Here is a 13306-nt window from a genome sequence, read left to right as displayed (position 1 = left end):
TGAGAGGATTAAATAAGCCAAAGCACATATTTACCTCAGGAACTAAATAAATAAACGCTTTTTAGCACCCTCCAAAAAAATAATAACGTGGCCCCTTTCCTTCGGAGGTAATTCTTAGGTGTGTCCACCCGGTCCAGGAAGCGGAACAGCCGGCCACACTCTGGTGTTAAGCAGCGGTCAACGGAAAAGCCTCCTTCATATCAGTGTGTGTGTGAATACAGAATTTACACAGCATTTAAAGGAATCAGAAAATCTCTCTCTTCTATTGCACCCCAGAGAATCCTGAGAATGTCTGCGTTTGGTAAATCTTTTGTCTGACTTCTAGTTTGCATCCCCTTTTAAACCTATCTCTTTATTTCTGGTCTAGTAGTCTATATCTGCTAACGTGCTAAAGTGTTCTTCCCTTTAAATGATGTATTTGCCTATTATGTTGTGCCTTCGTTGGGCACCTGAAATATAACCATATTCTTTTATCAACTGGTGGATAGCCTGGCCTTCTTTCTCAATTTCTTTCATCATGTTAAAGTTTTTCATACCATGATACATTTCACAAGACGTTTAGAGAATGCTAAGAACTTTCTCTGCAGAGATAAAAATAATGACACTGAGTCATTTCCTTTGTTGCTCTTTGAAATCCCATATAAAGTTATCTACCAAGTATACCTTGCTTGGTCTAGAAAGTATGCTTGCTTAACATGGGTTAAAGCTAGTGACATTAGTCACTGTTAATTGCTCAAGAGTTGAGATCAGGTAGGCAATCACTGAGTTCATGTGTACCAAAAAAAAAAATGACTGTAGTCATTTTAAGGAATAAAAGGCACTATGGATACCAAATGAGTGTTTCATAGCATAGTAACATACACTGACAGAGAACCCTGAAAATGCAGAGGCCAGGCAGTTTGGGGTTCTTAATTGTGTTGACTTTCCCTTATGTTGGTCATTGTTTTCTCATTTATGAGTTTCTTTCTTTTTTTTCTTCTTCTTTTCCCCCCAAGCTTTTAATAGAGTCTGTCCTATTCTGAATTCTCTGCTTGTCTGATTTTTAAATAGAATTTGTGGTTTGAATTAAACCTTAGTTTCTGGAAACTGACTTGATTTGAAAGAGATTTCCTTACAAGTTTTTCCTACACTGGCATTCATTTAGTTAGAAAAGAGAAAAAGCTGCACAGAGAAATTGGAGGTAAGTACCTCTTTTAGGATAACCCTCTTTTGTCTCTTGGGGAACTTTCACTAGGACTGTGCTTTCTGGAAGAAGCAAGACTCTAGAAGCAGGTTTTCATAACTTCAGCCATTAAGCAATTATTCTTTAACCTACACCCAGGGCATCTGACCTTCCAATTTTGTGCTTTGCCAACTGCAGGGAGAAACTGCTGAAATATGTCGAGTTATCATGACAGACAAGGCCATATGGAAAGTGCTGGAAAATTCCTCCTTAGACTATAATTGCCTTGATGGGCAGGAATTCTGCCTTCTATTCAACTGTGGAGTGTGTATGGCCCTTAGTGCTTGAGGCAGTGTTCAGGGTATATTGTCCAAGGTTTCAAAGCAAGATTAAAATGGGGCATTGAAATTACTTGCCTGAAGCAACCAATTATATTTTATTTCATTTTATTTATAGGGTCATGTTCCTTAATCCCTGAGTATATAATGTATACACAGGTTGATAATATTTAAAAAGAAAAAGGCAGAAAGGGATATGGTTTGTTTGTGGTCACGCAGATAAAATTGCCTAATGGATGCGTTGCTTCCTTCTAATTGAGCACTTGGTGTCGTGGAGAGCGAGCAGAGAGGCCAGCAAACCTCTCTCTGCAGCATAATGCTTCAGGGTAAAGCTCTTTAGCCAGACTGCTTGGGTTGGAGTCCTGCTCCGTAATTTCTTAACATCTCTATGCCTCAGCTTTCTTATCTATAAAAACTGGCCCTAACTTATCAGGTTGCTATGAGGATNTTTAACTCTGAGTTGTGATTATTATTTAACACTCTTCATTGTCATTAAAAATCTAGGAATTTGTGCCATTGGGTCTGGCTCTCCATAATCAAAAAGTTGCTTGAAAATTTAGCCGATTTTCTCTTTTCTTCTTGTTCTTTCATTCCCTTCCTCTCCCTCTGCTTCTTTCTGTTTCCTTTTCTCTTTCACTCTCCACCTAGCGCTCTGGCTTTGTATCCACACCCTGATACTTGATATTTCCAGTATCTCCTTATGTCATGTTTTTAATGGCAATGATGTGGGCAGAAGCAAGTTGTCATGGGGAGAATGGCCGTGCTGTACTCTCCGTGGCTCGAGTATGGGAAGGTAAATGCTTCAGTTATTAGGGGCTCCCACTCCATACCCACCCCCACGCCTATATCCAGAGGAAGGAACATTTTTCTGTGCGGGGGTGGCATTCACGTTGGAAGGGGATGGGTGATGATGTTATTTTTGTTCCCCACAAATGTGGATGTTTAAAATAGTGCTTTATTCAATCGGTGTAAGTGACACATAGACTATGTATAGTGGTGAAACTGGGCCTGGCAGGTGATGAGGGCCAGATACAAGAAAACCAAGGGTCGTGGATCTCCACTGATAGCACCCAAGGATCTGCTCTGAGAGTGGCCAGCAGAGAACCCCCATTCGTGGGCTGCCTGGCAAATTCACTTGCACAACTACTGAATTATCTGAAATGGATGTACCTCAGAGCCAGTGATCTGGGACTTTGGCTCCATTTCCATGGGGCATGCCAGCGGGTCACATTTCCTCTCTGAACCTCCCTCCAAGCTGCACTGTACTCATGAAGGGTAAGTGTATTCGTTGTTCTTTTGTGCCTTTTGACTCCACGCCCTGCAGGTCTGGAATTCAGCCAGCGAAACCAAATCATGAGGCTCCAGCTCAGGCTATATTTAATTGAAGGTTTATTGTCTTGCCACGGTTTCAGAAGTTTAAGGAACTTTTTTTGAGATCGAATGGATACTGTAGGAATTTGAAGTAGTGTTAATTTTGACCCCATGTGCTCCTTTTTAGTGACTACAATGAAAAGTTTATTTAAAGTGTTATGTCTGAAGTCTTTGAAAATTGCTCTTTTATATACTGCAAGTCCACACGGTAAGGATTCTAGAAGGGTTTCTGTTTTGAAACAAACAGATTATGTTTTCTAGAGTGTCACTCTGGAGAAAGAGGGATGGCATATTTTATTCCTATGAAAAGTTTCATTACCAGAACTCATCTGATTTGAGATGGAAGAAGAAGAAAATGCATACATTTTGAGGCAAGCATAAAGCCTCCCATATGTGTAGGAGGGATTTTGAAATCTCTCTGGATTGTCCTGAATTCATTTGAAATGCAACGCGGAATTTGAATTTTGTTGAAGAACAAGGGGGAAAAGCCATTTGATCAGATTGGGGAGTGAAAGATGGCAGTGAGTAAAGACTAATTTCATACTTGCTAGACATGGCTATAATAGATTACATAGAGCATTTGGTTGATTTGAATGAGAACCCACATGCCTCCTCCACCCTCCACCTTCCCTTTTCATGGCAGAGCCTCCCTCTCTCTATCCTCAAGTGTGGTTTCAGTATGACTGGGGAATAGACACTAAAAATATTTCTGGAATGACGTGACCCACTCTCGCCCCATCCAGGAAAGGGACAAGGCTTCACAAGAAACAGCACATGCTTTCCTTTCATTTCTGGAAGTCCCTGGGTCGACCTACAGATGCTGCTCCTTCCGTGGCCGATGGCATTCAGACTCCTGGCCGCAGAGGGTGCCAGACAAANCGCCTCCCTCAGTCCTGCCCCCGCCGCGCCCCAGGGGCTGAAGACCGCGGTGGGGCCTCCAGCCTTGGGGCCGGTCCAGGCACGTGGGGCCCTGCTCGGGGCCACTGTGCAGCCCCTCCGGGGCCAGGGAGGGGCCCGGGACGGCCCCAGCGCTCACCACTGTCTCTTCCTGTCGCTGAAACTTAGGCAAGGGCTCCGAATGGAAGCCGCCGCTCCCAGGCCGAGTCCGCAGGCCGGACCGAAGGAGGTGGGCGACGACCGCCCGGAGAGCGGAGCTCAAGACCCGGAGCTCAGGCAGCAGCTGCGGCCGCGGCCCAAGCCCGCGGCCTCCTCGCCGCGAGCAGCCAGCTACGTGGAGCTGTGCGCCTCCCCTGCAGCCCAGGGGGGCAGCGCCGGCGCCGGGGGACTCGCCCTGGAGCGCTGCCCCGGAGATCAGGGGGCTCCGAGGAGCCCCAGGCAGGAAGCCCACGAGGAGCAGAGCCTGGGAGAGAGCGAGGCTCCGGCCCCCCCGAGGAATCCTGCTGCCTCGGAGCTCTGCAGACACCAGCTCTCCCGCACAGACGCGAGCAGCGACGGCTCCTCTTCCTCCCCTTCCTCCTCCCCGGTGGACAAAGCAGAGGAAGGTGGCCTTTCCAAGATGGAGGACACCACGACATCAACAGGGGCGCTGGCCACCTCGTCTTCGTCTTTAGGCTTTGAGAGTGACAGTGGCGAGAGCGCAGTGAGCTGCCAGCCCAGGGGGGGAGGAGGGGGGGCCAGGGCAGGCGGCGGAGGAGGGGGAGGAGGAGATGGAACAGAGTGCAGGGACATTATTGCCAAGTCTCAGGGCTGCAGGGACCCCCCCCAAAATGAGGAGGCCCACTACATCACCACCCACGAGATCCAGCTGAGTGAGGTGGAGCAGGACATGGATTTCGACGTGGGACTGGCCTCCCGCTGGGATTTCGAGGACAACAACGTGATCTACTCATTCGTGGACTACGCTTCCTTTGGTGGCAGCGACGAGACCCCGGGGGACGTCAGCACCGCGACCGAAGAGGACGACGACAANCTCCAGGGGCGGCCGCCGCCGCGAGCAGCTGTGGGAGTGCGGCAAGCCAGATCCTCCTATCAATCAAGCCGACTTCCCGGGCTATAAATGAGCCTAGCAACGTGCGTGCAAAGCAAAACATTATTTATGCTGCCAAGCATGAAGGCGACATGAGCCTCCGCGTCTCTACAGCTGCTGAACACAATTCAAGTTCACTGAAGCAAGACCCGGCTGCAGCCGTGGCTCAGGACCATGCGAAGAAGTTCATCGCCGTCCCTGCCCGCCTGCAGACCCGGTGCGGGGCCATCCGGGCCAAGGAGCTGGTGGACTACTCGAGCGGGGCCTCCAGTGCCGTGAGCGAACTGGACGATGCCGACAAGGAGGTGCGGAACCTGACCTCCCGGGCCTTCCGGAGCCTCGCCTACCCCTACTTTGAGGCCCTGAACATCAGCTCCCGGGAGTCCTCCACGCTCTCCGAGGTCGGCTTTGGGCGGTGGTCGACCTTCCTGGACTTGAAATGCGGAGGCGTTGGAGCCAGGGTGGAGCAGAGCCTCCTGCGGAGCAGCGCGGCCTCCGTGGCCGCAGGTCTGAGGAAGGGCGGTGGGGCCAGGGCGGCCGCAGACCAGCTCTACATCCAGGCCAGGAAGTCCCAGACCAAAGCCCTGGAGTTCGTGGTCAGCAAAGTCGAGGGGGAAATCAAGCATGTGGAGACCCCGCTGTGTTTCCAGAAGCAGGTGCAGACGGGCTCCCGCGTGGTCACCCTTCTCGAGCCCACGAATTGTCGCAGCGAGAGCAAAGCCAGTTCAGCCACCGGGCCCTGCAGGACGGCCAAGGGCTGCAGCAGGGGCCCCGGGTCGGTGTGCACCGACGACGGCTCAGAGGCCTCGGAGAGCAGCAAGCCTGCCTCCCGCGCCGACGGCCCCCGCAAGAAGTCTAAGTTTGCCTCCAGTCTGCTCAAAAATGTCATCTCCAAGAAGATGCAGCGGGAGCACGAGTTCAAAATGGAGAGGGGAGAAGTCACCGACACGTCCCACCATAACCTGTCCGGCACCCCCAGGGAGGCGGCAGAGGGCCCCGCTCGGGGCGAGAAGCAGCGGGAGAGGGGCTTGCAGAGGCAGAGTTCTCGCCACTCGGAGGCCGGCTCCGAGTACACGGTGGTCAGTGTGTCCGACGCAGGCGCGGAGGGGTCCGTAGCCGAGTCTAAATCCCCAGTTTTCAAAGCCAGTGCTCCTCGGGAGAGCAGTGCAGTCTCCGGGCGAAGTTTCCCGGAGGGACAGGAAGAGGTCTGCGAAATTAAAAAGAGTGCATCAGAGACTGTCAGAGGCATCTTCCTCCGGAGCCAGAACAGTGCATTCCGGTCCTGGAAAGACAAGGAGGCCGAGAAGCGGGAAGAAAAAGCCCCCGTCGGGAAGCTGAAGCTTCCCAAAGGGGGCGACTGGAGGGCTGATCTTGGAGAGATCTCTGCCAGCAAGTCCACCATCATGTCTCGCCTCTTCGTCCCCAACATCCAGCAGACGCCCAAGGACAAGCAGCCAGGGAAGCAGGCTACCAAGTATCCTGCTGCCCAAGCCACCTCCATGGCAGTGATTCGGCCCAAGGCTCCCGAAATCAAGATCCGCCTGGGGAGCGTGCAGCAGCCAAGCTCGGACTTCAACATTGCCAAGCTGCTCACGCCCAAACTGGCCAGCGGCAGCGCTTCTAACCTCTTCAAGACCGCCGAGGACAACAGCAGAGCACAGCAGAAACCCTTCCGAGGAGACAACCTGGAAAAAGTGCCCCAGTTCCAGGTGAGAGACGTCAGAGACAAGTCCAAGGCCCAAGGCCCCCTCCACCAGGTGAGAGACGTCAGGAAACTAATCAAAGGGTCAGGGGATAGCAGTGACAAGGGCAGTGTTACCCCAGAGCAGGGGCTGACCGGGCCCAAACCCAGGCAGCTGGCTGCTGCAGCTGGCGGATCCAAATCCCTTTCCCCCATAGTGATTACGTGCCAGGCCGTGGTGAGCCAGAGGGAAGACAGCATGGACCGAGAGCCCAGGGAGAACACAGGCAAAGGTGGCAGCGGCAGGGTCTTGAACTCCACCTCACCAGAAGGGACGGTCTTGGTCCATAGGGCATCTGGCAGGCTGCCTGTGGCCACCATTGCCCCCAATAAGCCTGAGCAGGGGTCTTACCTGCCCGTCCTCAAGATCGTCTCCAAGGCTTCTGCTCAGAAGACCCCAGAGAAGGCCAAGGAGGAGGAGGTCAAGGAGGAAGGGAAAGCCCCGAAGCCGTCTCGGAATGCTCTGGAGAAGCTGACTGCCGCCGTGAGGTCCATGGAAGAGCTGTACAGCTTCAATAGGAACGAGTGGAAGCGCAAAAGTGACCCTTTGCCCGTGATGATGGACAGCCATGTCCTGTCGCTCATTGCCAGTGAGGAGAGGGAAGGGGCTGCGGGGGCTGAGGGGGACCCGGACAAGCTGCCCAAACGACTGGGGGAGCCGGAGGAGCGGGGCGCAGGAAACAAAGGCGGTGTGGTCCTGCGTGGGGGCCCTGCCGAACGTCTGCAGCGGAGAAACTCCAACCCTAGCATGGAGAGCGTGTCTGCCCGGGCGGCTGCCTTCGAGAACCTGGCCAGGGAGAGGCCTCGATCGCTCTATATCCCCCCAGTGCACAAGGATGTGGAGAGAACCCAGCCCCTGCAGCCGCTCCCCCCACTCCCCGGCAACCGCAATGTGTTCACGGTAGGTGCCAGCAGCACCCAGAAAACTGGGGGTGTCGCTGGCAAGTTCCCACAGGGGCCTTCGCCAGAGAGCCCTTCAGCAGCAAAGGGCATCAAATCACAGGGACTCCGGTCCCTCAAGATCTCTCCTGCCACGCGGGCACCTCCCGAAGAGGTGGCCAACAGGAAAGCTGGCAGCAGTTTGGACAAGAACAATAGTGACTGTGAGAATTACCTGACCATCCCCCTTAAAGGAAGCTCTGCAGCTGCAGAGCTCCAGGGCAGGCCCGGGGCAGGCAGGGAGGGGCCGCCCGCCTCCTCTGCGGCCACTCTCTGCAGCTTGCCCCCCCTCAGCGCCCGCAGCCAGGTCCCCAGTAGTCCCAAAGGCTCTCAGGTCAGCGCGACAGGCCGGCCAGCTTGGCGTACCAAACCCGACAACCCCAGGGAGACAGTAGCTGCCCCCGCAGGGCCCCAGAGCCCCGAGCATCTCCCCACCACCATCTACCACCAGCAGCCACTGCCCTTCGCTCTGCAGGGAGCCCAGCCCCAGGTCCTCTGCTTCTCCCCACCCAGCATGCCAGCCCCAGCTCCTGCAGGCCCGGCCGCAGTCCCCACAGACCCCTTCCAGCAGCCACAGCCTCAGCAGACCCAGCGCAAGATGCTCCTGGACGTGACAACTGGCCAGTACTATCTGGTGGACACACCAGTACAGCCCATGACCCGAAGACTGTTTGACCCTGAGACAGGGCAGTATGTGGATGTGCCGATGACCTCCCAGCAGCAGGCTGTGGCTCCCATGTCCCTCCCCATGCCTCCTTTGGCCCTGAGTCCTGGGGCCTATGGACCCACCTACATGATCTACCCAGGTTTTCTGCCCACCGTGCTGCCCACCAACGCCCTGCAGCCCACGCCGATTGCTCACACTCCAGGGGGCAGCGACCTCTCCTCCTTGGCGGCAGAGCCCCCCAGCAAAGAGGCAGCTGCGACATTCACTGAGGCCCCGTACTTCATGGCCTCTGGTCCGTCTCCTGCGTCCTCTTCCTCCTCGGCCGCAGCAGCCACATCCCAGCTCGTGGGGGCCAAGGGCTTCGCCCAGCTGCATGGCAAGCCTGTCATCAGCATCTCTTCACAACCCCTGGGGCCGAGGATCATTGCCCCCCCCTCCTTTGATGGCACAACCATGAGCTTTGTGGTAGAACACAGATGATGCGCAGTCACCAGAAAGCAGAATGGAGCAGCTGCTGGTGAGTGGATGTTACTCTGATAATCAGTTGTAAGGGATTAAGAACAATCCTGTTGCTTTGTGTTTGAAGTCACAGAGGAGGCGGTCTGTAGAAAGGGGCATTTGGGGAGAAGAGAACAAATCCCTACCTAAATTATTAAGGAGCTAATTTTCTTACCAAGTTTCCTCTACTTCCCACAGTCCCCATAGCCAGCCTTTCCCCCTCTGACCTTTTCAAACTGCCTGAGTGTTTTTCCCACCACTGAGTAGGAGGGAAGTGAACCTTAGATCTGTCAGGTTAGCCTTTGGTAAGGATTGGCGGGGGGAAAGAAATGAAAACCCGGTCTGGATTGTGTGGAGTGAGCTTCCCTCTATTCCTGGCAGCCCCCATGACAGAAGGCATGAATATTCTGAGATCATTGGGAACAGTGGTACTCAAGTAAGAAGAATCACACTGACATGTTCTCATTTAGGAGGTTCCCTAAAATCTGTAGAAAGGCTTCTCTCCCCCATCTTCTTTCTCTTAAAATTTCTTATATAAAGGGACTCTATTTTTTAAGCTCTTGTTTTTCTGTTTTCAGATAAGTAGAGTACTTTTTTGTAGGAGGAGTTCGAGGTGTTTAACATACCTTAGACACACACACGCGCGCACACACACACACACACACATACATGCATACACTCGACCTCTGTGAAAAGGGGGATATTCTCCAGCTGCAGTGGCTCCTTGGATGGGCTGCTGGGTTTGATCCAGTCTGATCAGACTGAATCCACTATGCGCAGCTGCTAATTCCTATAAGACACTCACTTTCACATCTGCATTCCTTCCCTTTGGAAAATAATTAACCTCCACTTGCCCCTGCCCAGAAGAAATCAGATGAAGCAGATTCTTAATATGTGAATTAGTCCAAATTCAGACAGGGATCTTTGCTGTAAATACACTCCATGGAACTTGATAGGAAAAGTGAGTCTGGCTTGTCTGAACCAGGACATTTCAGGTCAAACACATCAGGCAGGAACAGCGTTCATTGCAGCGCAGAGGTGTCAGCAGTGTGGGGACAAATTTGCCCCCTCATCTTCCTCTTTGCTTCAGTTTAGGATGTGTTGGCATCACATACTCTTCTAGGCCTTTCACTTTTTGGTAAGATCATCCTGAACCCAAAAGGGAGGTGGAGAGGAGAGAAGCCATTTCTCCGCCTATATGAAAGAAAGAAGCCATTTCCCTCTTTTCTGAACTGAAAAGGAACAGAGGAACATTGCTTCTTTGTGCCATGAAAGGGACATGTTAAGTTAGGAAGTAGGATCATTGAAATGGGTTCACAGTTTCATCTCACCAGCTGTGTGTTCTTGGGGATGCAAACTCTTTAGCACTCATGACACTCATGTGTCAACAATATCTATCCTTAGGGGCGCCTGGGTGGCTCACTCGGTTAAGTGTCTGACTCTTGATTTAGGCTCAGGTCATGGTCTCATGGTTCGTGAGATTGAGCCCCACATTGGACTCTGCGCCGACAGAATCCTTGGGATTCTTTCTCTCCCTTTCTCTGCCCCTCCCCCACCTCTCAAAATAAAGAAATAAACATTAAAAAAAAAAATATCTTGGCATGCCTGAATGGCTTAGTTGGTTAAGCGTCCGACTTCAGCTCAGGTCATGATCTCACCATTCATGAGATCAAGACCCGTGTCAGACTCTGTGCTGACAGCTCAGATCCTGGAGTCCTTTCTCTCTGCCCATCCCCTACTAGCTCGCTCGCTCTCTCTCTCTCTCTCCCCCTCTCAAAAATAAATGAACATTAAAAAAATTTTTTTTAAATATCTACTCCATAAAATTTACCTGAATGTCAGGTGACATAATAGTATATTGCAAAGGATGAAACATTTTTCAAATTCAGAGATTGTTACTATGCATTACATTTATTAGACTTGTAGACATTAGGCCATTGTTCAAAACATCCTTGGGTCTTTCTGTAAAAATTCTCTCGTTTTCCTTGCACTCTAGAAACCGAGAACTTGAATTCTTCCTCTCTGTGCGTTTGCAACAGGCAGTGTTTGATGATCACAAAGAGAGGGTGGTGGGGATTAAAGGTAAATAATGCCTCTTTTATTCAATGTAAAAAAAAATTCAGTCTGCATATGGAAGAGGCTCAGAATTCGACTGGTAGTTTTGCAGAAAGAAAAGAGTAGCCTCTAGGCAATAATGTTTTAAGCCTCCAGACAGGTGGTGTGTTTACCTAAAGCTATTTTGGGGCAGCTAATCCTGTGAGGCCTTTGTGTGAGCCCTGGAGGTGCAGAAGCCAGGGGAAGAGAGGACAGGCCACAGAGGAGGATACCCGGGCACACGCCTGCATAGTGTCCCTGTAGCAGCTGCCTCTGGCTTCCCTCCTGCCTGCTGAGTCTGGAGAGATTAGGCATGGAGTTGTTTCCATCAGACACAGATAGAAATCATAATTTTTAGTGTTTGAGATCTGAACAGTAATTTTTTAAAAAAGGTTATCCCTTTTGAAAGCATGGTCTTTTATTTTAGTCCACAGCCCTAAAGATAGAAATGCAAAGCTGGCTGCTCGATTTAAGAAGACTTTGTCAGGAACTAACCATTAGCTTTTTGTATATAGGCAAAAATCTAATATCCAAACTCAGATGACTAATATCCTTCCAAACTCATCTTCCTGAAAGTCCTTTCCTGTACTATCAGTCAGAGCCCGACTCGGGGCTCGAACCCGCAAAACGCGAGATCATGACCTGAGCCGAAATCAAGAGTCAAACCTTACCTAACTGAGCCACCCAGATGCCCTACCTTCCTAAAAGTTCTATGCCACCTTCCACAGTAAGTTAGACACATAAAAAAGAAGTGTGCTGTTCTTTTTGGTGTGTGAAAAAAGTTATAAACATTGTTCAGATATATCACAAAAATTACATTGTACACATTCATCAATGGATACTCATATGGATGGTCAGGGGGAGAAGTCTTGGGAGCTGGTTTCAATTCAAGGTATCCTTTGAATTTGATTTAAAATTCAGAAATTTTCCTCCAGGTAGAGTAGGATTATGGCCCTTTTATTAAAAAAAATTTTTTTAATGCTTTTTATTTATTCCTGAGAGACAGAGACAGCATGAGCAGGGGAAGGTCAGAGAGAGAGGGAGACACAGAATCCAAAACAGGCTCCAGGCTCTGAGCTGTCAGCACAGAGCCCGATGGGGGGCTTGAACCCACGCACCATGAGATCATGAGCTGAGCCAAAGTCGGACACTTAACCGACTGAGCCACCCAGGCACCCCTATGGTCCTTTTTAACTAAGACGTCACACAAAGGATTTGATCTGGTCACAGCATATCACAGAGAAGAAAAGTGGGGCTCAGAAAGAAATGGATTTGCTGAGGTCCCCAGGGAACAAGACAGCCAGGATCTGCAGAGGGGGCTCTGGGCTCTCAGCTCACAGCATGCACCCTGGGGACTAACTCTGTCTGTCCCCTGGTCAGAGGTCTGGAGCCAAGGACGGATGGCAGAGAGGGATAATGACTCTACTGGCAGCCAGGACACCTGGGCTCTCTACTCTGTGCCTCTCAGGGACTTTTGTAAAATGAATGTTTGAACGAAATGTGCTAATTCCCTCATTCATCCAAGGAACATGAATCTCGTGTTTACGTTCCACCAGCCCCAGTGTGCTCTGCAGTGGGGCTGTCAACCCACGGGTGACCTGGTCCCACAAGCACAGATCCGTACCCACAGAACTGCGAGACCAGGATTCAGGTCCTGTCTTACTTAACCTTTAAGATTCCTTCCAGCTCAAATAATAAGTATTTCATCATCTATTTTTAGCTCCTTGTACCAAGGAGCCCAGGGAGCTCTGCTCTCTCCTCCTGTGTCTATCTGAGCACAACCAGCTCTCATTATCTCTGTCTGATTATTCAGTTATGAATGTCCCTTTAGTTTTGCTTTCACAGGTGGGTCCTTCTGCTTCTGACCTTCCTGTGGTCACTGCTGCAGCACTCCTCAAACTTGGTCATGTCACAGCCCGGCTAAGGAGATAATGAGCAGTGTTATTTATTCTTTCCTTACTTGGTAATGATGTCACACACTGCGATAAATGGATGAGGCTGTTCCCAGCCAACGGCCCAGAGGCTAGTAGTCACGACAGGAGCCCACGCACGACACGTGCGAGGCACACCAGTTGCAAAACTTTGCTATTTCCTCCTTTCTCATTAGGAATTTTCTGTTTTAGATCTTTGTTGTTTGTTGACTTTTGATTCGAGAGTCCCTTTTCCACAGGATCTTTGATGCTTTTTCTGATGAGATTATTTTTGTTTTAGTTTTCTGTTACTTGACACATGTAGCTGTATTTTTCCTTCCCCGACACATGCCCTCTCCTGCTTTCTCCTGCCTGCCCACTTAGATACCATGTTTTTGTTTTAAAATTTTAATCGAGACTTGATCATAAATACCATTTACAAGAACATTAAGATGAAGTAAATATGTAATAATAACAAAAGAAAACTTCAGTTGGCTTCGTGCCTCCTACACAGCTTTTAATGCAATTATTTTGTTTCATTGAATGTCTTTTTTTTCCCCCCCTAGAAGACTTGATCTATCTGTCTTCTCATTTCTGAG

The 13306-nt window shown here is 50.5% G+C and overlaps 1 protein-coding gene across 1 annotated transcript; it reads left to right on the top strand.

Moving 5' to 3' along the window:
• The first annotated feature begins 3645 nt into the window (after positions 1–3645).
• CUNH4orf54 (chromosome unknown C4orf54 homolog) lies at positions 3646–8685 on the top strand. Its single transcript, XM_077755700.1, is given in 3 exon segments — positions 3646–3746; positions 3748–4801; positions 4804–8685. Coding segments are annotated over 3 exon segments (5037 nt in total).
• The last annotated feature ends 4621 nt before the right edge of the window (positions 8686–13306 follow it).

This window comes from Crocuta crocuta, unplaced genomic scaffold, assembly GCF_008692635.1.
Source record: "Crocuta crocuta isolate KB4526 unplaced genomic scaffold, BGI_CrCroc_1.0 scaffold92, whole genome shotgun sequence".
Lineage (NCBI taxonomy): Eukaryota > Metazoa > Chordata > Mammalia > Carnivora > Hyaenidae > Crocuta > Crocuta crocuta.
Note: the sequence above shows the minus strand (reverse complement) of the source record. Positions and strands in the feature narration are given on the sequence as shown.